Genomic DNA, 27,403 nt, shown 5'->3' on the forward strand with positions numbered 1-27,403 from the left:
ATGAACAGCGTGGGCGAGGCGTGCACCGAGCTCAAGCGCGAGTACGACCAGTGCTTCAACCGCTGGTTCGCCGAGAAGTTCCTCAAGGGCGACAGCGCCGGCGATCCCTGCGGGCAGCTCTTCAAGCGCTACCAGCTCTGCGTGCAGGTGCGTCCGGCCCGGGCCCTTCTCCCCGTGCCCCGAGCGTCCTTCCCCCGCGCTGCGCTGACCCTTCCGCCGCCGCCGCCACCCCAGCGCGGCCTCGGGCCGCACCACTGACCCCCCACGCGGCTCTGGGCTTCTCTTGCCCTGCGTCTGTCCGTCATTACATGGAATGTTTTACAGACGTCTCTTATTTTTATTTACTTCTTCAAGCTGGTGCGTAGAGGCTGCAGCACGTTTCTGTCAGACCGACCGTAGTTCAGTGAGTTCTCAGTACGTCCTTCAGCAACTCTAACATTGAAGCTTTGTTCAAACCAGCCTTTAAGACTACTTTTTCTAGATCACTTGTGATCTAGATTATTTTAGATGATTTCTATTCAGGCAACCAGCGTTAGGACAAGAGCTTACGGTATTAAGCTGCAGCAGGGAGGTTTTGGTTGGACGTTAGGAGGAATTTTCTCACAGAAGGGTGATCAGACGTTGGAGGTGGTGCAATCAGTGTTTAAGGAGAGCCTGGGCATGGGCATGGTCTGGTTGACGTGGTGCTATTACTCATGGGGTCATAGGTTGGACTCGATGATCTCAGAGGTATTTTACAGCCCAATTGATTCTGTGGTTCTGTGTTTTGTACCAAAGAGAACATCATGTAGCCCTGTAAAGTGATGAAATTAATTATTTGGTTTTCTTTTTCTTCTTTTCAGAAAGCCATCAAGGAAAAGGACATACCCATTGAGGGCCTGGAGTTCATGGGCCCAAGTAAAGGAAAAAGTGAAAACTCCTCTTGATGTTGGCTGTATGGGTGGAGTCACTAATAGGAGCCTTTGGACTAAGCACCATCACCAGGTGTACCACAGATGCCACCTGGAGAAGACCTTTGTTAACTGCTTTCTAGGAAGTGACAAATGTTCTCTGCTTGTGAAAACAAACAGCTGAAAGAAAAAAAAAAAGACTGGATCATGTGGTAACTGCTGCCTCCTTGCCAGTGAAACTTGGTGGTGGTTCAGCATCTAACTGCTTAAAACTCCATGTGAATAACTTCCTACTGAATGTACTCTGTAATGGGGGAATGCTGCTTGGAGTGGGCTGAGGTGGGTTCTTTGTGGCTGATTTCTCTTGGTTATTTATATAACACTTGAAAGTGTTTCAAAAGAATATGAAGGGGGTTGATGTACTTTCTATCATCTCTATGCTGCTGAATTTTGGTGATGAAATTAGTTTCATGTAATCGTGAATGCTGAAGGGTTTAAGCACTGTTTTGTGTCAGCTACAGAGATGGGTTAAGAGCACTAGTGGACCTGCAACAGCTTGGCTAAAATAAATGCAACCAGGTTATATTTTGTTCAAGTAGGTAACTGTGCAGTAGAGTCTGATTGTGCCCCCTAGAAGGGATGGAATTGGCCTGCTCAGCATCTGAAGAGAAGACTTCTAATGCAGAGGTTACTTCAACCTTTTCTGAGGTACCAACACATCCATGAACTTGAATTCTCTCTCCTTCAGCATTACACGATTCTGTGGTTTGATCCTCACACAGGGATGAGGCAAAGCTTGCCCTTCTCCTTACACCAACACAGGTAAAAAATATATTATGGCCTCGGGACAAAAGATAACTTCATAATTCTAGACATACAGTGAGAAAAAAAGCTTCACTCTCTTGATTTTAATTACTACTAATTATTTACAGGTTTTACTTAAAAAAAAAAAAAAAAAACTAAAAAAGTGCAGTTCTCAAACATTATAGCTGGCCTGTCTGCACCACAGCCCCTCACAGACCCCCAGCCACTGAGTCCTTGGGCCTTGTACAGAGGATCAGGAAGTGCTGCAGCCTGAGGCTGTTGTTCTGTGCCAGTCACAGAGCCAGGTGAGCCACCCTCCTGTTCTCAGGTGCAGGGAGCTCCTACTGTGTCAGCACAGGGCTTAAATATAGCACTGGAAAAACAGGCTTTTGGCAAAGTGCAGCAGGTCTAAGGGAAGGATCTAGAAATAGCATTTTGGAGACAGTCGACTCTGTAGCTTTTCTTTTTTAAGGAGTAACTCACAAAACCAGTTTGCTTTTCTGTGATCTTCTGTGATTTTCTGTGATGTAGGGCTAAATGTAATGTGACTGTCAGCTTTAAAACAACTGTGCCCATCAGTGCCTTGTACTTTCAACACAGGAAAACTTTGTCTCAACAGTCTTAGCAGTCAACTGCTAAGCAGACAAAAAAAAAATCACATGGCAACATGGGGAAGGGCATCTCTTGCCATCCATTTCTCCTTTCAACAGCACAATGCCAAAGCAGCTGCTGCGTTCTACCTTTTGGTAATTACCATGCTAATAACAGCTGAAATAGAGCTCAGTTTCACATTGTGCAAAAAATATAGAAGTTATAGTAAGAACTGGAACATGGTTGACTTGTAGTGAGCAAAAACTTGAAAATTAAAGTTGTACAGCTCATGCTGTTGGCTCACTATTTCCTTTGCTTCAGGCAGCTTCTGCATGACACAGTACACGTTACACAGACACAAGCAGTAGAACCAAAATTGTGTTTTCTTCTGCAAAACCTGTGTGACAGACACAGACTGCAGCTTTATGGAAAGCAGAGTGGTGAACAAGATATATGTTGATGTGCCTGAAAATTTGAGAGCTGAAGGGGAGCAGTGTGAAGGCAGAGCTTAGCTCAACATCTTTGCTGCCACCCCCTCTGCCAGGAGGGACCAAGAGAAAATCACCTTCATGACTGTTAATAAATATTGCAAAAGCTGATAATGGAGAATGTGCTTCAGTATATATTGAATTTTAATCTACGTATATGTTGTTCTGGCCGTGAGTTTAGAGTCATCAGTTAAACCAGACACAAAGAATATGAAATTGATTCATGTCCTGTGCCAAATGCATTCGTGTTGTTTGTTACAGACACAGGAACATGTGTTACCATTCAGGCAGTCAAACCCCTTTGCTCATGCACTCTGTCCTGTGAGTAACCTTAATGCTTTATGCCAACACAACTAAAAAACTCCTAAGGATTCAGGTAGACAAGTCAAATCCCAAATTCATGTTCAGAGTTGTTTATTTAAAGGGCCCCATCACAAGTGCACATGGGCGCCACAATACCACTCAGCTTCATCTCAGAAGAAACAGTTTCTGTAACTATGACCCCAGAAATGATGGTTCCCACTCAGCATTCTGGTTCAATATGGGGAGAGCCAAAGTTCTGGCTGTCGTCAGGATCTTGGTTTTAATCTTCATAACCGGTTGGGAGAGCGTTAACGTGGGGGTTGTGAAACAGAGTTTTATTCCCATCACCCCAGGGGAAACGCTGTTGAAAGAAGAAAGAAAATAAGCCAGTGGCAGCTCCTGAACAATCCCTACAAGCACCTGAAACCAAAAACAGTACAGACTCAAACATCAATTCTCCCAGGCAATTGGTGACAGGCTATGAGGAAATACCCTCAAGCTGTGCCACAGAAGGTTCAGGCTGGACATCAGGAGGAATTTCTTCACGAAAAGGGTTGCTAAACGTTGGGACAAATTGCCCAGGCTACTGGGGTCACCATCCCTGGAGGTGTTTGGGTATAGACTAGATGTAGCACTTAGTGCCATCACTGGGCCACAGGGTGGAGATGAGTCAAAGGTAGGGCTCCATCTCAGAAGACTTTTCTAACCTAAATGATTCTATGATCACACAGCTCGACAGGCTGGTGAATTAAACAAGCTGGCTCCCAGGATGTAGGAGCTGGAAAACTCTCTCCCTTAGCTGGGAGCCAGAGTCTCTGAACAGCACAATCCTCACTCTTACTTAAACATCCACTGTGCTGTATTATGAGGACCCCAATTTGAGTACTTGGGATCTCCACTGCTAACTTTTAGATCTGTGTTACTTTAAGTACAGCAGCTCTAGGACTGAAACATTTTTCAGCAAGACATTAGGAGGATCACGGGTACTTCATCAGAGCTGTGACAAACTCTTACTGCCGCAGAAACAGCCACGAGTTGCTATCACAGCCAGCTCACGTAGCAGTCGAAAAAGGAAAATGGCAATCTCAGAGGAAGCTCTGCAGCCGCGGAGGAGCAGAGGGCAGCGAAAGCCCGCGGGCAGAAGTACCTTGGTCCTGATGCGGAGGTGGGAGTAGGGCACGAACTCGGGCCGCTCGTGATGGTGCTGTGCCTTCAGGTAGCAGTTCAGCATGCACACGGCCACGCCGGGCAGCGCCACCAGGAAGGTCAGAGTCTTCCACATGCGGGCTGGGCAGCGGGACAGCGGGACAGCGATCAGAGATCAGAACAGCAGCGCGGCCGCATCAGCGTTACTGACCCGACCGCGCCTGGCACACAATTAGCACGGCGCTAATAAACCCACGTCCCTCCTCGAACGCGGCTCCCTCCCCGTCTGTAACAGGGATCCGGGTTCACGATCAAACCCCGGCGGGGGCTCATACCGAGCGCCTGCCATGCTCCGTTCCCGCAGCGAAGGGCACCGGGTGTCAAGGGCAGCACTGCGCCATCCGCGGGCCCCGGCTCCGCCCTCGCCCCGCAGAACCCCGTTACCTCCGCCCTCCTCGTGTGCCGCGGCCGCCGCCATGCCGCGCGCCGGCAGGGAGCGCGGGGCGGCGGCGCCGAGCAGCAGGCGGGACACCCGTCCGAGGGCCGCCATGTCCTCCCGTCCGCACACCGGGACCGGAACCGGAACCGGAGCCGGAGCCGCGGCCGCGCTGACCTTGAGCGGCTCCGCCTGCGCGCGGGGCGGGGCCGTGTGACGTCACGCGGTGCGGCCTGAGGGCGGCCGGCGCCATCTTGGTGCTGAGGGCGGAGCGGGCTCGGCTGGGGCTCTCGTCCTGGGGCGGTGTCAGACACCGACTCGCTTAGCTTGGAGGGCACCTCGGACAGAATCGTCTCCGTCCTGTGACCGAACATCACCGTGTCACTCACACCATGGCACCCAGTGCCCTGTCCAGTCTTCCCTCCAGTCACCATTCCGTCACCTCCCTGAGCAGCCCATTTCAGTGTGTCCGATCATACTTTATGTGGAGAAGTTATGCCTGATGTCCAACCTTAACCTCCTCTGGTGCAGCTGGAGGCCGTTTCCTCCTGTCCTGTTGCTATTGCCAGGGAGAAGAGGCCGATCCTCACCTGCCCACATGCTCCTGTCAGGTAGAGAGCGATAAGTAGTTCAGGGAGTGAAAAATCCTCGGGCTGTGGGTTCAGGGAGAGTGCTGGCAACGTCCCAGGCATGAGGGGATCAGAAGGCTCAAATGGTGCCGTTCTGTTACCACTAAAGTGTTTTTAATTACATGGATTCCTGGGATGATTCTCCTGAAATGATAACATCACTTGAATGAACACAAGATCTCTAGGGGGGAAAAAATGTACAAATATCTAGATTCTCTTTTAGTTCTTTATTGGGGCCTGGCTGTTTGACTTTTGGCAGAAGCTGTATAGGTGGACAGTACATTTTTCAGCACTTAAAACTGCACAGCAGAATGAGAGGATTCCCATGGTGTATATAGAGACTGTAACAGTAACAAAGCACAGAAATTGAGCTTTTGGGAAGGGCGATGGTACGGGCTGGTCTGAGAGGAATGAGATGAAGGAATTGTGTTTTACTCCAAAGAAGGTTGCTGTTGGAAGGAGGAGGTTGGTTGGTCATGTGCACACCTTGGTCCCATAGAATTGGTCACTTACCTGTTGCCAAGATCAAGGCATGCAGCGTGGCATGGCTGTAAGATGGTGGGGACATGTGTTAGCTGCTGGGGAACAGGATTTCATTACCCATTTTCTCTTAGATCAGGGCTTGTGTCCAATTTACTGTGTGGTGTAAAAGAATTGTAAGATGGCCAGAACCTTGGAAAGCTGTTGTGAAACACACCTTGGCATAAAAATATTGCTCAGTTCTTTACTTTATCTGGGCACTGTAAACTGTTAAGAGTGCTTTGGTGTCTTTGTTCTTCTCTGACTTTTTTAAACTACAATTACCTTTTCCAGTACTTTGCTTTTGCATTATTTTATTGAATAAAGTTTTAAGGACAGCTTTGCTTCCATACTGAAAGAAGTTATTCCCAGGTACTGTGTGTACCTGCACAAGTGTTCTGTCATCACGGACACGATGCATTTTGTACAAAGCAGCCCTCAAACCACTGGGGCTTGCCACGTGCACACACACCTGCTTTTCTAAATCTACACTGGAGGTAGATTTTGCCTTTCCACACCCTCATCCTTTGGATTCAGGCTTATGAGATGTCTAACATATCAGTCTTTTAATTTAAAATGAATTTGCATGTGGATTTTTGGGGAAAACAGAAGATCTGAAAATCATTTGGTACAACATTTCAGTGATGGAACTAAGTTTTGTATCCTAAAGCAAATTTGTAGCAGGAGCCATATAAATGAAACTACTCTTGTTTGTAGCAAAAAAAACTTTAAGTAAGCAACAGACAGTAATGTTTACAAGCAAGAGAAAACAAAGAACCAGCAAAATAAGCAAACATCTGTCTAGGATGAGGAAAAATTCTCTCTAAAGTAAAATAGGTTTGTGAGCTCTGCTGCTGCTGCAGCAGCCTCAAAACACAACATGCAAGTGTTAAGCAGGAGGTGAGAGCAGCCAAGGTTTGCTTCTCCCAAGTTCTCCCTGACACCTTTACTCCTCTGACAGTCTGGAAAATGCCCTTTGGAGAAGGCAGTAGTGGCACCTCTTACCACAGCTGCCCCAGGAGCTCACCCATGCAGCTCTAAGGGGCTCGTGGAGAGCAACTGAAAATGGGGTTTAAGTCTGTCCTGAACCTGAGTGTGGTACATTACAGTCTGAGTTACACTGATGTAAAATGGGTCTGTCTTAGTCTTCATCATCCCAACAGCTGTGATTAATCTCTGTATGAGGTGTATCAGGAGTCTAGTGGGTCTGATTCACATCTTTAAATGTAAATTAGGAGTGACTGCTAGGAGACACAAAATATTCCATAAGAATAATTTCTTTTAGCTGAGAGAAGACAGGCAGGTATTGAAAGAAACCTAGATATTTTAAGAGTATTGTGAATAATGTTTTGATGTAGCTGTATGAAATGTGTTTAACTCTACAATATGTGATGGTTATTATCACTGTGATGATTGCAGTCCTCCTGACAGCACGTGTTTTTACAAAGGTGTGTGGGAAATGAGGGAACAGTCAGCTCTGGCTCTGCAGCTCTGTCTGAATTATTGACCCATGGCACAGCAAACCCCTCTCGTACTCACTGCTGTGCCTTGCAGAAAGGGTTTCAGGTGGGGTTTTCCCCCAGCTGACCTATCTGAGAGCCTAGAGCTTGATTTAGAAAATACCTTATCACCTTTAAAAATCCAGGCCTAAATCCAACATTCTGAGGAATTTTCATCAGGTACATTTTTACAAAAGATCCAGCATCCCAGGAACCTTCTGAGTGCAGAAATGCTACGGAGTTAGCTCTGAAAAGGGACGGGGGGAAATATATTAAATATGTATATATATGTATGTATGTATATAAAGTGTAGTAGCCATTCACGGAGCGAAAGCTGTTTCAGAGTAGCGGTGGGACAGGTGGAGGTCAGGCAGAACTCCTGTTAGCTCACTTGGCTGCCCAGTACCAGTGTCCTGCTGGGCAGGCAGCAGTAATATGTGACACTTTGGATGGTGTCGCTGTTCTGTTTAGCACATTTTGAACGATTGCAGGGAGCTCAGTAGAGTTGATGCACTACAGTGAAAAGAAATGTTTGTAGTGCAAAAAGCAAGCTCTGGTTTACATGGACTGTGCACAGAAATGTGGGAGCAGAAAGCTTTGGCTTTCGGGAAATGGCCGAGTTGAGTGAGTTTTGAGAACCTCCATTCCACTCTGATTCGAATCAAAGGCCACGCGAAGACTTTCACCTTCCTTTCAGTTACTTTTCCCAGGTGCAGCGGTGCGCGGCACACAGGGCAGGACACCAGCGAGAGTCGCGATGCGCTGGAGGGAGGTACCGCCGGCGGCCGCAGCAATGCCGGCCCGGCCCGCCTGGTGGCAAGCTGCTTTCGCTGCAAGTGCCTCCGTTCATCAGGTCTGGCAACAACAAATGCGCTCTTGGGAACTGCAGGCTGTAACCTCATCCCCGTGGATTTTCGCGTTTTCAGGGCCCTGCTCATCCCTCTCGAATAGCAATATTGCCTCCATCAGATACAGTCTTAACAAACGCGGAGTTCGTGCTGCAGAGATAGCGTCTGTGCCTCAAACTCAAGAAAGTTTCTGGGGGCAAAAGTTTTCTTCATCTTCTCCCTGTAGTCCTGGAACCTCAGAAATCAATATTCTGACATCTGTAAATCCTTTGTTCCCTTTTTCACCAGGGCTTTATCAGCTTTGGGAGGGAGGGCTGGGGGGAAGAGGCCCTTGAGAGAGCCATTGTCCCTTCCCTCGGGAATGATCTGGAACTACTATGCAAATCTTCATTTGAAGACCCTGGGAACTGGGGGAGGGCTTTAGCTGCGAGCTCAGTGGGAGGGGAGCTCTGAATCCCTGCTCACACACTCCCGCATAGCGCAAGGAGCGGGGAAGAGTCTTTTGAACATGCAGAAGAGACATTTTGTGCTTTGTGCGCTCCTGTGAGGCTTTGCACTCTTTATATCTCCTGTTTTGTGCCTTTTTTTCTGCCTACTTCTTCTAAATATTTGCATAAGAATTGGGGGCGGGGGAAGAGATCCAAGAGTTGCAATTAGCAGTGATGAAATCGGAAGGGTGCAGCACCTCTCCTGCCTCCCTCTTAACACCCTGGAGTCTTTCAAGCAGTGGAGCAGCTGCAGTGGTTCTAACACACCTACATCGCGATTACTGGCATTAGCATACGGCACGGGCACAGGTTCGGTAAAGCAAATGTTTCAGCTGGTCAGGAGTAGTGGAGTAGAATAATTTGCAGTTCTGAAATACCACGTTGTAGCCAGGTCCTAAGAAGCCACCTCTTAGAGGGGCAAAGACCCAGAGAGCAGAACCTGCTTTGTGAAACCCTGTGGGCTGCCCTGGCTTGGCTCCAAGCTCCGTGTCACCTGTTTTGTATTAGGGCAGGGTCACACTAACTGCCAAGTTTCCTGGAAGTTCTGTAGGTCCTCCATAGGCCTCATGGAAGTGGAGATATCCTGGCCTGATTTCCTAGCCACATGGATCAACAGGACAGTGGGGGAGGGACAATTCAGATGCATATCTAAGCATTTTTTTTTTTCTTTTATAACTACTGTAAAAGTAGTCATAGTCCTTTTGATTTTCTGACCTTCATTTTCAGGTCATCTGTGTAATCGTTTATTTTTCAAACTTTGAGGGGTTTAATGTTCCAGAAAACTAAAATTTACTTTTGAACAATGACAGCCCTGGAAAATGCAATACGATTCACTCTCCTGGACAGCTGAAAAGATGTGACTGCTTAAAAATCTCATCTTCTGTCAAAACCGTAGGAACTGAGTTCTGATTCTGTGTTACCTCCCACGTCAAAGCCAAAGCAGTGTAAACCACTGGTGTTTGTCCTACAATTACTTTATTGCTTTGTGGAGGGAAAGTGCTTCACAAGTTTGGTCTCATATGTACAATTGGGTCTGAATCTGCTCTCGTTTTCCGTGTGTAACTCTATCATGACTCAGCTGTCTGGGGTGAACCCCTGGAATTGTGCTAGCTGGAAACCAGCCTGGACCTGCCCTCTGGCTCCTGTAAGTGCCCCCAGCACCTGTGCACGCTCCCCATCCCTGCAGATGCTTTTCTGAGCACACTTGTTTGCATGAGGGCTGGTGTGTGAATGCACATTCTTCTCACCCACGCCTCACATATGCATGCAAACACACATCCTCCAGTGCACACAGCCATTCCCTTTCTCTCTTACACGTTTGTGCACATACACAGACCTTTTTGAAAGCTCCTGTTTTCAGAAAGGTTTTATTTATAGGTCCTGCCTGGTTGTGAATGTGAAAGAGAGAAAGCCCCTCAGAGGGTTCCTTTCATGTGTAAATCAGCCTAGGCTGAGAGCATTGGGGTCACCGAGAGGAGGATTTCACTCTTAATTACTCAGAGAGAAAGCAGGCAGGGGACTTTCTCAAACGAACAGGGTTCTCTGCTGGAGAAATCAGCTTGAGACGCCCAAATTCCTCTTGCATCAGACTTCGGGCTCTGATTCACAGGCCTCTTCTGCCAGTAGCAGGAGCTATCTGTGTGGCACTCGGAACAAACAGTTTGGCTTCCAAAACAGCTGACTTATTAAAAATGGTTATGCTCACTCTAATAATTGGTTGTTCTTTGGAGACCAATGGAAGAGCTGACCTAGCTTGCTTGATTTTTGTGCTACTTTTATTGACAAAGATATTAGTTGGTGATACATGTATCTGTGACTCCATCCTCGGACCTGAAAACTGAAATTTCTCTGCCAAGTGGAAAATGCTGTCCAGAGATTAGTCCAATGAGCAGGACTCTGAATTTGAACTTGAAACCAGCACTGAATTCCCAGTTCAGCCACCTAATGCCTTTGTATCCTTAGCTGTGGAATGGAGTAATCTCTCTGGAACAGGGCTGTTAAGAACAAAAGTCAATAGTCAATATGTATTGTGATACTCTGGATAATAAGGCTGTGAATGCCAAGGTAAATGGGTGTGTCTGAAGAGATGTGTCTTTTTCCTGGGATGCAATACAAGCACAGGGATTCCTCTGCTGAAGTAGAATTGTCACCTTTCATCTCTGGTCATGAAACTGAGTCTGGAAATCTACTGCAGAGGTGAGAATTCCCAGTCACAAGTCACTGAGTTGTCTAGAGGGACTTCAGGAACCTGCTTGGGCCACCACACACTAATAGAAAGTGTAGCTGTCAGTAGTTGCAGCAAAGAAATCTGTGTTGTCAAGTGCATACTCATACAAGTATGTGAGTGTGCACTTCACACTCACATGTTGTGTTAAGGTATGTTTTGACTTCACCTGACAAAATTTACACCTTCTCATCTGTACATCCTTTTCATTTATGGCCTCTGCTTTTCTGAACAGGAAATAAATGCATTGAGGGCTGAACATTCCCAGCCCATGCACAAATAGCCTCCTGGGAGCCTTGATTCAGGAATCTTGGAGCTGTCTTAGTTCAGCTTGCTTGGGAAGGTGGAGGGGTTTATCTGGGAGCACCTGTTTGAAGATGCTGGCTCTAGTGGTGGGAGCCATCAGCAGATGGGGTCAGCAGTCTGAAGTATCTGCAGAGGTCAGAGGGAAATGAATGAGTCATTTCTTTTGCAAATGAAGAGCTGCAGCGTGGAGCAGCCTTAGTAGAGCCCAGCATGTGGGTCCAGGCTGTTCCTTTTATGACCTGATGGAAATGGGGCCCAAAAGGACTTCCCTGATGGAGTTCTCTCTCCATTAAAGTGCTTTGTTATCTTTCCCTCCTGCAGCACGCACCGGGTATGGAACATGGATTGGGGGTTATCCTGGCTATCAGCACACTCCAGATGATGAAGGTTTTATGGCTGCATAGAAACCTTGGCCTGCAGGGTATCCTTATTGCCTTTCCAGGAGGAAAGTCTTAGTTTAAGATGTAGAACACATGTATATTTCTGCTTTAGTGCTCCTTTTTACCCAACCTACACTAAAATAAATAAATCCAAGGGCTGCTTTAAAATAATGCACATAATTGACTAATGGATTAAAAACCCTGGATTCTGTTCTTCATTCTGGTTATAAATGTTCAGTTACTCTGCAAAGTCCTATGAATGCTTATGCCTCACTTTTTCACTTTTTCGGCAAAACACTGAAGAAAGGTAGTGGGTTTTTTTTGTTTGTTTGTTTTGGTTTGGTTTTTTTTTTGGTAACATCTTGAGGATTTGGCGTACAGGATGCTTTATATATACAAAATATCACTGTTAACATTGTCTGTCAGTGAAATCTCTTTCAGTCTACTTTTAAGCAATGTTCTTTCTCTGAATTGTTGATTTAGAATTAATTTTAATGTTATATAAATGATGTCAGTTCTCTCTTGCCATTTGCTGTTTTGCTTCTTTGCAGACCATGGAGGAAGTCCTTTAGCTGTGACATTGTAATGGGAGGTGGAGACACCTCAAGGAGAAGGTCGAGACAGGCAACAGCAATTACAGTCAATAACATCCTGACTTGCCTCGATTACAGGTTTGTGTGTGATCTGTGCATGTCATCTCTCCTATGTACAGGTATTTGCAATGAGGCAAGACACCAAAATAACTGTCTCCTTTGTAGGAGCTCTAGGAGCAGTTTCCTATTATTATCACTGTCTTTTCACAGCTTCAAATAGAGTAGGGCAAGATGAGTGTTTTAAGGGAAGGCAGCTAAGGTTGGAGTCAATGTACTCAGGGTTTTCCCTCACTGCTGTGATGTTACAGCCATGACAAGCAGCTAGAAGTTAGAACAGTCTTGGGACTGCCAGAACTTACACTAAAGGGAAATGTGAACTTATGTTAAAATTTTACTTCTCAAACTCTGCTGTGTGTGAAGGGTTGTTTTTTATGGCTTTCATCTCTATTTTCCTTTAGAAACCTCAGAAGAACTGTACACCCTTCAAATCTGTGTTGATGTGTTTTAAATGTATGATATGTAGCACATCCACTCTCGGTAGGTTGCAGGAAGGGGCCATAAAATCATAACACATCTTTGGAGGGGTAAACTTGTTCTTTATTTCCTAGAAGCATCAGCTGGGTTTACACCACTTTATGTGGGAAGAGCTGCAGGACAAGATGAATGTTCCTGAGGTCTCAGAGACAATTTCATGTTTGGGGTAAGGCTGAGGTTAGCTGTGGAGCCTGTGTCCAGGCAGTAATTTGACAGCAGATATGGGCACACAGTAGTGCAGGCTCTGAAAATCGCAGAAGCCTGCTGAGTTATTGTGAGCTGGAGGAGCTTTTCTGTTTGTGGGCACATGGGTCTGCCTGCCTCACATTGTGCAGACATAACTGAGACATAAAGGAGGCTGGCAAATTGCAGGACAGAGATGGAAGGGGGAACAGGGGGCTGAAGAAGAAAAGTTAAGAGTTTGTAGACAAAGGACTCAAGCCTAGTTGTGAATTCCTAGCAGGTACTTGGTCTTTAAATGAAAACGTTTGTCAAATAACATACTGATTTAATGTGGGAACTGGATAGATATCTGCAAAGTTTTTTTTGTTTTTTGGTGTGATTACAAGAGATTTAGCAGAGAAAGCAGTTTTACTTTCTCCCAAGGTATGTATTTGTTCATGTACCAAAACTATATAGGCAGGCAGTATAGATGACAGCACACAAAGTGAGACACAGATGATACATATAATGTTTCTACAGATTTGGACTGATTGTAAATAAGGCATATAATGTGGTTTCCTTCGGGTAGTTTCTGACCATACCATCAACAGCATTGGTGAATTATCCAGGGCCTTACATCAGCTGCACTTTGCTACACCAGGCTGCCAGTCTGTGTCCCCTGTCCCACAGACCCCCTCCTCTTTGGGCAATGCACCTGGCATTTCCATTCTGAGCAGCACCTTTCTTGGACCCTTCATTATGTCCTGTCACTGCACTGGGACCTCAGTGTCATCGTGTAGTGCCTTGGCTGTACTCAGCAGTGGCTGTGATCAGGCTGCATGTCTGTGCTGTGCATGTCACCGAACTGCTGGGACAGATGCATTCCACAGAGCACTGCCAGCAGCTCTGTCAAGGCTGTGTGTAACCCCTTTTTGGTGCCTGTCGGGAATGTAACAGGCTCTGAACAGGAGCTTGGTAGGCAGTCCCACAACAACACCTCTAGCTGATGCACAGGCTTGTAGTATTTTTTGATTGGACCCTCATTTCAAATTTGTTTTTGTTTATTTATTTTGTTTTTTAAACTTTCAAAAGCTTTTTCTCAGACCTTGAACCTTTCCTATGCTAGTGCCTTGTTAGTTAGTAAGGACTCACAAGGTTTTGGCAGAAAGTAGCTACAGGGTTGGTCATTCCTGTAAATGATTGGACTCTTCATAAATTTAATTCTGGGCTTTTCCTTAAAAGCCCTCTCCCAAACTGGACACAAGACAATGGACACCAGCAGGCAGAGCTCCCAGTGACTAGGATATTGTCACATATCCAAAAACCTGGTGGGAGGAGCAGACATTAGGTCTGAATTCATCCTGGCAGGGAGATTTGGCTGAGAGAGAAGGAAAAGAAGGTCAAAGGCAGCTCCAAGGAAACGGCTTTGGTTTAAAATGTTTCATTAGAGTTTTCACACTGGAAATATAAAGTACAAGAATACAATTACTTGGCAGAGAAGCCACATTTAGTAACAGTCCTATATGCTTCCAGTGCTCTATGTATGAGACACAATATATCCCTGGCCACCTCAGCAAAATTATGGATTTCTCTTCATAAATGTGGCTTTTTTCCAAAATATTTTACATAATTTGGAAGGTTTTTAAATCATTATTGATAAAATAAGTTCTTTTTTTCAGTAGATCATTGCTCTCTGCTGTATCCATGTAAACATTGCAGGGCAGACTGGCTTTATCTGAGCAGTGTATCAGCGTCAGTGCAGCTGGGAACACTTTTGGGATGCTCACCTCATGTTTTTTCCCTTCCCCTCTCTGTCTGTCTTTGATTTTCCCCAGTGTAACTCAATAAGACAATCACGGACACCCTTTTCTAAAGGGTTAGTCTTTCCTTATTGATTCAAGAAGTTGCCTTTTTGAAGACAGTTGTTATCTGCCACTTGGGTTTTGTTGCCTCAGGAAGTTTCACCTCTCCATGCAGGCAGGGTTGGGAGTTTGGACTGATGCAGATACCTCCAAGACCTGCCAGTGCAGGGCCATGGCAGATGTCACCTGTGGGGAAGTAGGAAATGGGGTACCAGTATGGCCTGTCTATGTTCTTCTTTTGGGACATAGTTTCACCAAAGAGCTGAGCAACTGAAATGTCACAGAGGAATATATGGCGTGGGTGGCTTTTTTTATGGGAAGCCAGGATTAGTTTACATTTGTATTTTTTCTGGTTTAAGTTATAAACTAAAAAGGTTTTGCCATTACATCTCAATGGCAGATTTATTTTGGCCTAGAAAGAAGGGTTTCCCAACAGACTAGTAAAACACAAGCACACATACAGTGCCCTGCAAAGGTAATTCCTTCCTAGACCCTGAAACAGCTGAAGTATGGGTTGTCTGTCTTGCACACTGCTAATCTCTGGGGCATATCTGTACCCAGGTTCCTTTGTCAACACCTGGAATAATTTTTATGTTCTCTCGTGGCTGTGCTGGGCAGTGTGCTGACAGGGCCCTGAGTGCACCAGCTGATTCTGCAACCTCCTACCCCTGTCCTACAGGTTTGGCTGCCTGTGTTTGAGATGGTTCATGATACAGTGGAATGCAATCTGGGATCAGAGTGCTGTGAGAAGAGCTGTCTGCCAAAGAGCTGGGAGAAGCCAGCTGGGGCCTCCCCAATTCCATTGGGAGCCATGGCACAGAGCTGCCCTTGTCCTCAGTCCTCATTTGTGTTGGGCTGTAAGGCTGTTTGTGCCTGACTGTGGACCTGGCTGTGGCTGATCCTGACTTGAGTTCCTGGCTTTGCTTCAGACCTGGCACTTCATCCCTGTGGGCTCACTGATCTCCTGGCTATGTGTGGTCACTGTCAACAGACCTGCTGTGCTCTTCTTGCTCGGTCACTGTGTCTGTGTACCCCTTTACCCAAGGCCCCTGCCAGTCCTGCTCACCTTTGCTTCTCTGGCTCCCCAGGCTCCTCTGCAGCTGCTGCTCTGCCCAGTTCCTGGCATGGACCACAGCACCTCCGTGTGTCTGAGACTCCTGGAGGGGACGGGCAGTGATATGAGAGACATTATTGCTATGACAATAAGGAAGGTGTGGCCTTAACTTTGCCTCTCTTCAGCTACCTGAAAATTCAGGTCTATCTGCACGAGCCCGGATGCCGGGAGAGCAGCCGGCAGGAGGAGCTCGCTGGACACGTCGCTGGATCGTTCCCAGGCAGTCACAGGCATGTTTCAAGGGCATTGCTTTAGACTTGCCTTCTTGGGACTTTCTTGCAGACAAACCACCAGCAGGAGAAGACAGAGGAAACTTCGTGGTATTGCAACCGAGCAGCCCCAGTGATTTATATGAAACTTTTTTTAGACTTTGCTCAGCTTGTTTTTCCCACCATGATGGTTTTATCATCATTTTAGATAGTTAAGGTGTTCACAAAGATACTGAGGATACCTTTTAGTCCCTAGAAGTGGCCAACTGTTTTATTTTCCAAGAAAGCTAGTGTAAGATTTCTTGGACAGCATTCTAACCACAGAGTAAAGAATTCAAAAACAATGTTTGTCTTAGCATAGGAAGTTATCCTCCTGGAGTCCTCATGACCTCTGAGAGGACCTGCAAGCAAAAAGCTCTGAAATCTATCAGTACCACTCTGATTATTGGCTTGACAAAGTTATTCAAACAGTTCTGCCCCCTTGTATACAGTTCACCTATGTCTTCTGTGAGAAGCGGGCACAGAGGACAGTAGTAGCTCTTTTGCACAGCACAGTGTTCTCATTAGTTAGGTGCAAAGTGTCACTCTGCTTCTTAGGGCCAGTCCTGCAGCCCTAAAATTCACAACCTCCATGCTTGTGCCTCTACACCACCTTTAAAATAATTAAGATTTTTTTTTTTAATTGGTAAATTCTTTGCTTTTGTAAGTCTGTCCCTCATTTAGTTACTAAATGGGAGCTGGGTGCCTTCTGGTCCTGAAGGTTGCTGTAATAATTATTTTGATTCTGAATGTGCCAGAAACTATTCTAATGCATATCAGTGTAAATTAAGTCAATAGAGATTCTTCAAATTTATCCTGGTGTTCAAGAGAATGGAATTCATGCACTTCAATTTACAGCTTATTAAGTGATCAGAATTAATGAACTTGCAATGACCTTTTCTGTTCTTGTTTACACATTTTCTTCCTATTCACTCATAATGTACATGATTTAGAAAATGTAGAGAGTTGAAAAGGCAGCGTGTGGGTCAGATATGTCCCATGGAGCACAGCATTGTGCTTCAGGCTTTAATCATATTTTCAAAGCTGCAGTGTAGAAATGGCATCTCTGCTGATGCTCAGAAACCCAGCTTGATTTTTAGAACCCTCTCTGCATTCTTAAAGCTAGAAAAGCATTTGTACTGAGGAGCAGTGAAGGTGTTCTTCAGAGTCACTGAATAGATGCTGAACAATTTTTTTTTAGCATTATTTTTCAGTGTAGTACTATATTTCAGCCTGGAGGTTGGGAATAATACAAACCATTGGATCCATCTTTCATTTTATTCTGAAATTTGGAAATCACTTGGGATGTCACCAAGAAAACCTCGCATAAACCCTCTTTTTCCCAGGACCAACTGAACATTATTCCACTATGATTCAGCTCAATGTTTGATGAAAATTTCCCTTTGATTTGCCTAAGACTAAACTATGACTATGACTAAGGCAAAACTTGTGAGACTGTGTGCTCATCTGGTCATTGTTTCTCTCTGACTTCATGGTATAGGATGACTTCTAAATGCTTCATCTGACCAACTACAAAAATTTCAGTGACTTTCTCTTATTACTGTGAGAGAGAAAGCCACTAATTTGTGGAAATACTAGGAAATCAAAAAGGGAGAATTGTGAAGCAGCAGTGGTTTAGGTACCACTGCACTTGAAGGTGTGAAGCAACCGGGTGATAGGTCTCCCATACCAATACCTTTATCTCATCTCTGTCTATTGTTCTAGAAATGTTATGTGAGCACACAGAAAGATCTGTCACCAGATAAATACAGGGCTTGTGCAGCAACCTCTGCAGAATTGAAGAAGAATCGAGATCCAAAGTTAGAAGGAAAAAGAAACCCAGATGTGAGGGAGTTAAGGGTGCTCTGCTAGAGGAGTAATGTAAGCATGCACAGGAACACTGACAGTGACATTTAGAGAACCCATTTACTCAGGGAGTGGAGGTAGATGGGGCATTAAAATGCTATTGTAAGAGAGAATAAGAGATTCCTGAAGAGGAAACCACTGCTATCACAGCAAAACGTACACAATCTGCTCGAGGGCATGCACGTGCCCCAGACATTGCCAGGGGAGCTGAGAAGCTTGAGAAGGTGGCATAAGAGGCATATGTACAGGGGGGGGGTGTGAGGCTTATGGTATAAATCCCAGTATGGGAGAGCAAAATCTTCAAAGGAATGAATGTAGATAATAAACTGCCCACAAGAAATGAGAAATAGAGGGCAGGCAGCCACTTCACCCTGAGCAACTCTGTTGATGGCTGTGGGGAATGAGGGGGACCATGGCAGCAGATGGGAAAGAGGTTTCAAGCCTTGTGGGCTGGTTCTGGGTATGTATGACTTGCTGGAAACCAGAGAAACTGCTTAGTAACTCAAGCAGGCCAACGTGGAGCCCAGGGCTGGAAAGAGCTCCAGGGAAAGCCACACAAGTCACTCACCCTGAAGATGGTCCCTGCAGAGAGCTGAAACTGTTCCCCTCTGTGCTGGTGCAGAAGTGTACATCTCAGGAGCTACCAGGCGCTCCCTGTGCCTGAAGGTACCATGCAGAGACAGATAGTCCCTGGAAGTTGATATATTCCTAATTCTTTACCTCTTTTGGCTTATGTACCTGCATACCAATGTTAAAAGATGAAAGAGACCCTCAAAGGCAAGGGTAGAGACCTTACTCACTGTGCATTTGTAAAAACGGGAGGAGGAGACCCCATGGTTGCATCCAAGGAAGGCAGGGCATGCTGGATTCACAGGACTCAGCTTGAAGTATAACTGACATAAAATTCCAGTTGAAAAACAAATGTATCTTTATATGAGTTTCAAGTATTGCTCTTTTTTCTGAATTTCTTATCTTTTTTTCTTCTTCCCTTCTTAGTGCTGAGTGTTCAAGCCCTCAAGACAATCAACAGTGAGTATTTCCAAGTCCTGTTTCTTTAAAAAGTTCATAAAACTTGTCACAGTACCCTAGTAAAGCTCTTTCTGCTGTGCTATTTAATCCAAAGTAGTTTGTATCAGATTTATGTTCTGGCAGCTCTGTGATAAACTTGGACTCTACCACACTGCAAACACAAAAGATTACTTAAACTTGTTCTTATTGAATTTGAAGGACTCTTTTGTTTCATGGATCCACACCCTCGTCGTACCAAGCCTGTGGTCTCCAATGGCTCTGTACCTTATACATTTACAAACTTAGGCAAACTGGAATGAAGACATTTCTACCAGTGACAATTATTTTGGTAGATTTAGCCTGTTCTTTTTGTTAAAGTTGTGCATGTTAAAAAAACATAGTAGAAGATATAAAGTATTGGAGAATTCAGTGAGGTCTGGTATTTTGACCAAAGGGTCATTGAGATGTGAAACTCAGGTTTTCCTTCTCTCACTTAAGTCTCCTTAAACCAGATGTCTCAATTCATAGGGCTGCCCTGAAACTTTGGATCAACCTGGTAAAGTTTCTAGAGAAAAACAGTTATACAGAAAATTAGCCAACTCTTGATTCTCCTGGTGTGAGGCCTTGCAAATTTGAGCCTGAAAACATAAAAGACTGAAACTGATGTCAGTCACACCCTCAACACAAAGATTATAGGTGTAACCAGAGGAGGAATTCATCACAAAATCTCTCTGATCTGAAGTCAAGCAGAGCTCTGGAAACAGCTGCCAAATACCCAAGGCCAGAGACCTCTCATCCCAGGGCTGGTTCATCACCTGTGTTATCCGGGGCTCAAAAGCTTGTTCTATCCCCAGTTTGTGGAAAGAGGAAAGCTTACTGACATCCTTTGCAAAAATTGGAATGTTTTATTTGTGGGTTATGTTTGGTGGTTTTTTTTGGTTTTGTTTTTTAGTTTGTTGGTTTGGGGTTTTTTTAATGTTAAAATGAGTCAACATTTGACTGAAGGAATAGTAGTTTTTTTACTATGACTCCAGGAGAAAAAGGGATTTACTATCTCCCCACTTCCAAGTGAGAAGTTCACCTTAAAACAGCAGATGTACCTTAGGGTTACAACTAACAGTGATTAGCATCTGTAACAGTAAAATGGTCTGTACTGTCTGACTGCCCCTGGAGCAAAAAATCAGTTCAATCATTTATAATTCATCTTTAATTTACTTGTCTTGAAAAGGCTATATATTACTGGTGTATGACCATGCAATCTGGTGTTTATGTTGTTTCTGTACTCATCACCATCACTATTTTGCATGTTCATTGCCTGATTGCACTGACATTTGTAAAGCATTCATGAAATTTGGGGGTTTTCTTCTAATCTTATATCCCAAACTGTACATAACTAGCTCAGTGGGACTTTGGTGGAGGGTCACTCTGCATTACTCTGAGAGCTTCTGGAAGTCCAGGTGTGCACAGGCAGCAGGGACAGGCAGAGGACACAGTGAACTTCTCTGCTGGGCTTTGGTTTCAAGCCCTATGCTCTGCTGTTGTGTTGTGCTGTGAGAATCCTTCAGTTCTTCTTCCCTTTGGGTCTTTAATGCTAGCAGATGGAAATCCAGCTCAACTTTCAAAAACTCTGAATAATTTATTAAGAACAAAATTGTTGGGTCTGAGAGCTAGTTCCTTTCTCTTTTTCTTTCTCCTTTTCTCTCTGCAAACTGCCTTTCAAAACTAAAGTTTCTAATTACAGGTCAGGGAGGCAGGTTTAATCACACAGCAGAGCCCTTGATGCAGCATTAGAGAGTGTTATTTATACACCTGAATTAATAGGGATGCAGTATTTCAGTTGAGAAGAATAAGGTGGTTTTCAATTTCACTCTTTTTTATGTGAAACAAACCACATCAGATTCACTGAGCTTTTTGACCTAAATTATTTGGATTCTGAGTAACTAGTAAGTGGCTGCTGTGCAGAGCTAGGGGGAAAAAAAGCAAGAATAGACAGAGAACTGCTTACATAGCAGAGGAACAACAGAAGCAGGATGTATTGGAAAAAGCTGTATTGGAATGGAAAGAGGAAGCCATTGGGAAACGATAGATAAGCACATATGTGATTGTCTACACCAAGGAAAACTTTTGGAGAGCAGTGGCATCCACAGAAACTGAAGGGCAATGTCAGTCTCTTGGCACACACCTAGATACCTCAAAATATTATGGTACTCCTAGGGCCAAAAATAGGAGAGATGGAGATGAAGCATGTGAGGGGTCCCTGTTGCAGGGAATGGGATCCCTACCCCCTCACCACTTATAATCACCATCAGCTTTTGCTGTAGTACTGGAAAAAAGTGGGGAATCCCAGACAGAATTGTTTTTGCTGTGCTTGGAGCTCCAGTGTGACTGTTTTACAGCAGCACAGATATCCATTTTCCCTGCTAGTTTGGATATGAAACTCACATTCACTGTGGACTTCCATCCAGCTTTATCCATGTATATTTTGGCTTCCTGCTTGGTTTCTGCTTAGAAAGTCCCTGAAAATTTGTAGCAGCTTTCTGGATGATGTTTTCAGGGCAAAAAGTTGGGCTCCTGTGCCTATGGATCTGATTCTTTAAGTTGTGGGATACACTGAGATCCTGATTGGCATTGTTTGGGCTCTGAGTATCTCCCACTTGGCAGCTGTGTTGGGCCACATGATGGGCAAGTGGGTCCCCAACACCAGGCTTTTCCTTCTGACAGCAGTTTTGGTTGTGGTTCACCTGTGATGCCTGCAGGGCACCTCTCCCACAGCATACCCTGCAATACCAAAATATCTGCCGCATTAAAATCCCAAAGTGACAGAGAGGGAGTGTTGCTATGCTTCAAGATAGCTAAAATGCAGGTTCTGTGGGTATGGAGCTGAGAACAGCAGCAAGGATACCAGATCTTATGCTCAGTATGTGAGACTTGGCATGGCCTTGAACTCCTAGAAGCTGTGAGTGGTAGATTCCTAGAAACTACCCAGCAGTCTCTAAGCTTAGCTAAGAGACAGATGTATGCAACACAGTCAGTACCTATATGATATATTACTTAAGGAAAAAAGGGTTATCTACTTATGTAAACTTACATTCAATCCCAAGATAATTTTGTGTTGGTATACTTAGACTGTGAACCCTGTCCGCATGTATGTCTGCAAATCATTACCACAGTGCTGGAGCAGTGTGGGCAGGGAATAGGAACTGATTCACCAGGCCCAGAGCATCACAGTGCTCTGGCCATTGAATCTCTCACAGTATGTCTCCAGCAGTGTGTCAGGATCCAAAACTGGGCTGCAGGCTGGATGGAAACTCAGTTGTAGAAAAGAGGTCAGAAGCCTGAGAGAGCAGGCAAAAGGGAAGTGTTCAGCAGAGAAAGATGAAAATACACTGTTCCCCTGGACACAGTGGGAGCAGCCAGCTATGCTTCCCAGGCTTTGTATTGCCAACAGGAGGTTTTCTACCAGGCTGCCAGGGAGGAGGATGCGAGGTCTGTGTGTGCTCTCCCTGTGACATCCCTGTTATCACTGTCACTTGCATGTGGCTGACACCCTCCATGACAGAGGCAACCAAGGGTTTGGTGTGCTGTACACCAAAGACAACTTGTCTCGTGTGATAGTCAGGCTGCCCTGCCTGTGGAAGGACATTTAGAGAGCACTGTTGCTTTTTGGTATATATGTGGGTTTTCTTCCCCAAAAACAGCTATCTGTTGAAGTGGGAGTATTTCAGAAGGGGAGAGGATTAGCAGTGGTGACATAGGTGGTCATATTTCAGGGCAAACACCTGTAAATCGGTCTAAGCCTGTAAGTAGCAACCTATTAAACTGAGTTCACCTCAGCAGCACTCTCCCTGTGTCTGCTTGAGAAGGCTGGATCCAGTTACCCAGCCCTCAGAGTACAGCTGCTGCTCCAAGCTCAGCCTTTGCCCATCTTCTGTACCACTGCAAATGGAGCAGCTAAGGATGTTAACAGCTGACAAGACAAAACACATTAAAGAGGTGATGACATCTTTTGAATACATCATCTGTATTTCTACTTCTCTCTTATCCCATTTCTAGCCCCTCTTGGAGCTCTGAAATGCTTTTCCTTCTTGTTTTGTTTTTATGGGCTTTTTAGTAGAGAAATTCTGTTAACATTAGAGATGTTAGATTGAGTCTTCCTGTGCTGTCCCTTCTGTTCTGCTAAAAAGCTGCCAGCAGGGATGTGTTGCCTGCTTCTCTAGAGAGGAAGCACACAGCTGTTGTATTATCCTATGCCCTTTCCAACCTGCAGGTGTGCAATGAGAAATCAGAATATTAATTTGAATCTTCTGTTATTGCCACTGGTTTCTGGGTTTTCAAAAAGGACTTGACCATGTGGAATTTCTGAATGAACTGCTGCAAACTCTCTTTTAATGAACTTTTCATAACAAAGTGCTAGGAACACTTTTCCAATCAGAAGATATATGGCTTAAGCACAGAGTATTAAAAGTTACTTTGTGAACAAACATTCTGTACCTGTGACCTGGCAGTGAAAATGTTACAGGGTCAGAGAGCTCAATTCAGTTCTCTCAGCAACTTCCAGAGTGATTTCTGATATTACAATATTTTGTTCTTGGTTTCCACTGGTCCATTATCTTAGAAAATAACAACCACCTGACAAGACTCTGAAGACATGTGAGATCTTTGTCTAGTTCATGTGTGCAACTGAAATTAAATAAGGAAAGTATCCTTGTTTTTTTCTGATATTTAAATATTCTGTTAGTCATTCTCCTTTTTGTATCTTACATGTGTATATATATTTATGCACTTTTTTATAATTTACTTTATATAACTTACATATACTCTTCTCCTAAGAAAATTAAAAATCGGCATTCAAAAAAATTTGCATCTAAATAATTCAAAGTGAATATCATCCCTTGTTTACAGATTCAGAAAGTAAAATTTCAGCAAGGATTTATACATATGAGAGAAAAATAGGAGTCAAATGTTATATAAGCATGTTTCTGTAAGTATGTGTCCTGTGTTTCAGTAAGTGTTCAAAGATCCTTCTGGCTTTGGAGTCTGGGAATTACTGAGAACAATCAGTGTGCCTCAGAGATGCTGCATTCATCCCTTCAGGACTGTGCTGATAGTAATTTTCCTTGCTAAAACACCTCGCCCTAGTTTCCTTCCATGAACTAAGAGTGTTAATTTCTTAAGAAACTTCTGCTAATTGTAATGTAAGCAGTCTCCAGAGAGGGGTAAACTCAGCTGTATCAGAAAGAAGATCCAGTTCTGCTTGTACAGAATAATGAAGATTTGGCTGTGTCAAAACACTGTTCCCAAATTTTCTCTGGTGTTTTTGGGAAAGACTGCACTGCTGTGGGAAGCACTGTTGGCCTGGATGAGTTGCTGGCATAAAGCTGTTGATAAAAAATGCACTCTGTGCCATTGCCTGGGTAAAGAACATTTCATTTTCTAGTGGGCATGAGGAGTTGTCAGTGTCATTGAAATTTTGTAGCTCTGAATAGTTGCTGTAAATTTCATCTGGGCAATATCCCCAATTGTGTTAGATATAATTACATTCAAAGTTCTTTTTAATCATTTATTTGGAACATGTCCCAAGATTCAGCAGTTTTGGACTGGGACAGAAATTGAATTATTTATTATCAATTAGAGGTTGTCAGAGCCTTTGACACCACGTTGAGCTGGCATTGTTTGGTATCTGTATTAATGATCATATAGATAAAAGCATGAAATTATTGGTTGGAAAGCTTTTATTCTAGGCTGAGAAGGCTAGTTTGCATACTTGGCTGGATGCTTCCCTACGCTCACTGTCATTATGGCTCTGTTTAATCAAGTCAATGTTGCCTGTGGAATTGCTTGCCCATAAATTGATGAATTGAGTGTAAGAATAATTCCCCCTAGATTGAACTCAGTTGTGACTTCCCTTGCCATCCCAGCCCAGCACATTTAGACTCTTCTGCTTTGGCTGTGGTCTGCTACAGACCCTGGAACAATCTTTGTCACATCTGTTCTTTTCTTAGAAGAGCAATTTATTGATAGCTGCTGGTGCGATGGCAATGCTGGATGCTGGGCCTTTGTTCCCCCAGGTGAGGGATGGAGCCCATAACCTCACAGGTGTTCCTGGGCTCTCTCACAGCTCTCTTGTGCACCCTTCTCTCAGCTGTGTCAGTCCTAACAATAATTTTTCTTATTGTGCTGTGGCACTTTGCAAGAAACCTCAGCTTAAGAGGGAGATCACATTAGAGAGGGGCATAGTGTGGTCCCAAAAACATCACTGCAAAAAGGGAAACTGTCATGGAATTAGAGGAAAGGACCATGGAGAAGATGCCACTTGTCTCCTTGAGTGGCTGAGGAGACAGGATGCTCATATGAAATTGTCTTATCCCCATATCTTCTCAATTTTTTTGCCAAGGTTAGTATATCCTTAGTGGGAAGAAGAAGAGGGGAAAAAAACACTTCCAAAGACATACTTGCACCATTTTTTTGTAGCAAACAGGTTTCTTTTCTGCCTGCACTCAGAGCTGCTGGAAGCTGTGTGCATTAGCCCTGTACAGAGACTGATCCAGCATATTACAGGATGTGATTGGAACAAGGTTAAAAGAAGTTACATGCTAGATCTGCAGAGAAAGTGGGAACTTTTCATATGATAACAATAAAAATTCATAATTCCCTCACCAGTTCTACTCCCCACTGGAGTCAGTTTCCAGTGTCTTCTGAGAATTCCAGCTTCTTGAAATTTATGTAAATTTCTCAGTGGGATCACTAATCTGGGGGTTTTCTTCTTCTGATTTGCTTTTTCCTGCTTCACAACACACTTATCAAAAGCAGGGTTGTCCTACTATCACAAGGAAATTTTTTGCATACACAACTTTTCCACTTATTTCATTGCAGTAAAGGAAACTGGAACTAGAGAAAGAGAGAAGTTCTCATTTTACTTGGAAATTTTGAGATTTCAAAATCATTCTAGAGAGTATCACATTTTAGATCAAGCTTTCTTACAAAATTAAACTCTGGAAACATTGTCTTCTTTTGATCAGAGCAGTTCCTCTGATTTAAGTGTCTTTAAACTGAAAGAAAATCTAGCTTTTTATATAATTGTATATTTTTTTTTATTTTGGAACGCTTTCCTCAACTACGTGCAGTACATCAAAAATGCCAAAATAGGCCTTTTTGACATTATTTAAATGCCACATTAATTTTGTTAAACAAAGAAATCGTAAGGTTTTTCAAAACAGTTGGGCTTCAACAAACATTTTTTTTTCTTTAGCATTCATTCACACACAAACACTCATTATTGAAACAAATATTTTGATACTATGTAACTCTCATTCTTTTCAAATTGGTGACCGTGTGTTAAGAAGTTACTCTTCCAGAGATCTCACTTGGAAACGCTGAGTCTGCATGTATCCAACCTCTCAGGCTCAGTACTGACTTCCACAAAGGAAAGTATGCAACTGGAATTCCTGTAACAGACCTCTCTTGAAGTATGTGCTTTGTATCAAAGATGCTATTTCTCAAGGAAAAAATAAACTAAAACAAAACCAAGCCAACCAAAGCTCAGCCCATAACAACAAATCAACAAAAGTAAAGCCAGTTTTGTTATAAATCAGTTTTTGTCTTGACTTGCAGAAGGTGCAATGGCCTCTTCATCTGCTCAAATCCTTCTCCTTGGAAAAAAAAAAAATGGAAATGGAGAATGTGGCCTGTGGAGCTGCGTTATAATGCGCTTTAAACGCTGCCAGCAACTCTTCTGTCACAATCTAGTAGTGATTCTGTCTCCCCGCCTCCCTCTCCAGAAGCTGACAAGCAGCAGCAACTCTCAACTGAGGCAGACTTGGGAAATGACTAATTAAACAATGATTGCAGGATTGCTTCCTGCCCTGGGTATCAGACCACAAGGGTGAAGCTTCATAAAGATGGAGTGACTGCAGGAAGCGGTGCTGTGCATACTTCCACAATGGGGGCATTATGGAGACATGCCCCGGAGGCTGCCGGAGACCTCGCTGAATGGATCCTGATACCATCGGGGAATGGAGTACCTGCTAGTTCAAAGCGAGCCTGTATGCAGGTTTTAATCCTTTCTGACAATTGTTGAGAGGAAATGGCCTTTCCTCTGACCTTATCGTTGTAAACAACAACTAGTCATCAGGTTTGTCCTGCCGAGGGAATAGTCAAGGTCTATGCAAGGATTTTACTTCATATTTTTTTCTTCTCTGATTACAATGGTTTAATTCTCTAGACCTGAAATGCATTCTCACCCCTTAATATACTGACTTCATGTACATTCTTTCTTAATTATTGAGTCCATACAGCTCGGCCTGATTCAAATTAGCTCCTTGGACTGTGGGCAAACATCCCTTGGCCAGTTTCAGTACTCAGCCCTGTGGTTGTTTTTATGATAGGCTGTTGAGAGATGCCTTTTCCATACACCGTATCCCCAGAACTGGGTGTGAGACAAGTTGACAAACTCCTCCAGCATGACA

The 27,403-nt window shown here is 44.2% G+C and overlaps 2 protein-coding genes and 1 long non-coding RNA gene across 4 annotated transcripts; 2 read left to right on the forward strand and 1 right to left on the reverse strand.

Annotated features, from left to right (window-relative positions):
- On the forward strand, positions 1-1,488 carry TRIAP1 (TP53 regulated inhibitor of apoptosis 1). Its single transcript, XM_002199577.7, has 2 exons — positions 1-147; positions 843-1,488. Exons 1-2 carry the CDS (start codon positions 1-3, stop codon positions 924-926), a joined length of 231 nt encoding a protein of 76 aa, XP_002199613.1. The 3' UTR covers positions 927-1,488.
- Positions 1,489-3,174: 1,686 nt separating this feature from the next.
- On the reverse strand, positions 3,175-4,799 carry COX6A1 (cytochrome c oxidase subunit 6A1). The gene is given in 3 exon segments (NM_001246257.2): positions 3,175-3,437; positions 4,224-4,363; positions 4,667-4,799. Coding segments are annotated over 3 exon segments (327 nt in total). The 5' UTR covers positions 4,773-4,799; the 3' UTR covers positions 3,175-3,356.
- Positions 4,800-4,908: 109 nt separating this feature from the next.
- Positions 4,909-27,158, forward strand: LOC121470755 (uncharacterized). Of its 2 annotated transcripts, XR_012058396.1 has the most exons (4): positions 4,909-5,269; positions 12,103-12,222; positions 18,927-18,959; positions 23,944-27,158. It is a non-coding gene; the product is annotated as an uncharacterized lncRNA (long non-coding RNA). The 2 variants fall into 2 exon arrangements; XR_012058395.1 differs by lacking the exons at positions 18,927-18,959; positions 23,944-27,158 and adding an exon at positions 15,942-16,963.
- Positions 27,159-27,403: the final 245 nt, after the last annotated feature.

This window comes from Taeniopygia guttata, chromosome 15 (genome assembly GCF_048771995.1).
Source record: "Taeniopygia guttata chromosome 15, bTaeGut7.mat, whole genome shotgun sequence".
In the NCBI taxonomy this organism is placed as follows: Eukaryota; Metazoa; Chordata; class Aves; order Passeriformes; family Estrildidae; genus Taeniopygia; species Taeniopygia guttata.

Coding starts and splice junctions, on each gene's coding strand:
- TRIAP1 (XM_002199577.7), top strand. CDS start 1: ATGAACAGCGTGGGCGAGGCGTGCACCGAGCTCAAGCGCGAGTACGAC. Junction 148..842: donor GCTACCAGCTCTGCGTGCAG/GTGCGTCCGGCC, acceptor TCTTCTTTTCAG/AAAGCCATCAAGGAAAAGGA.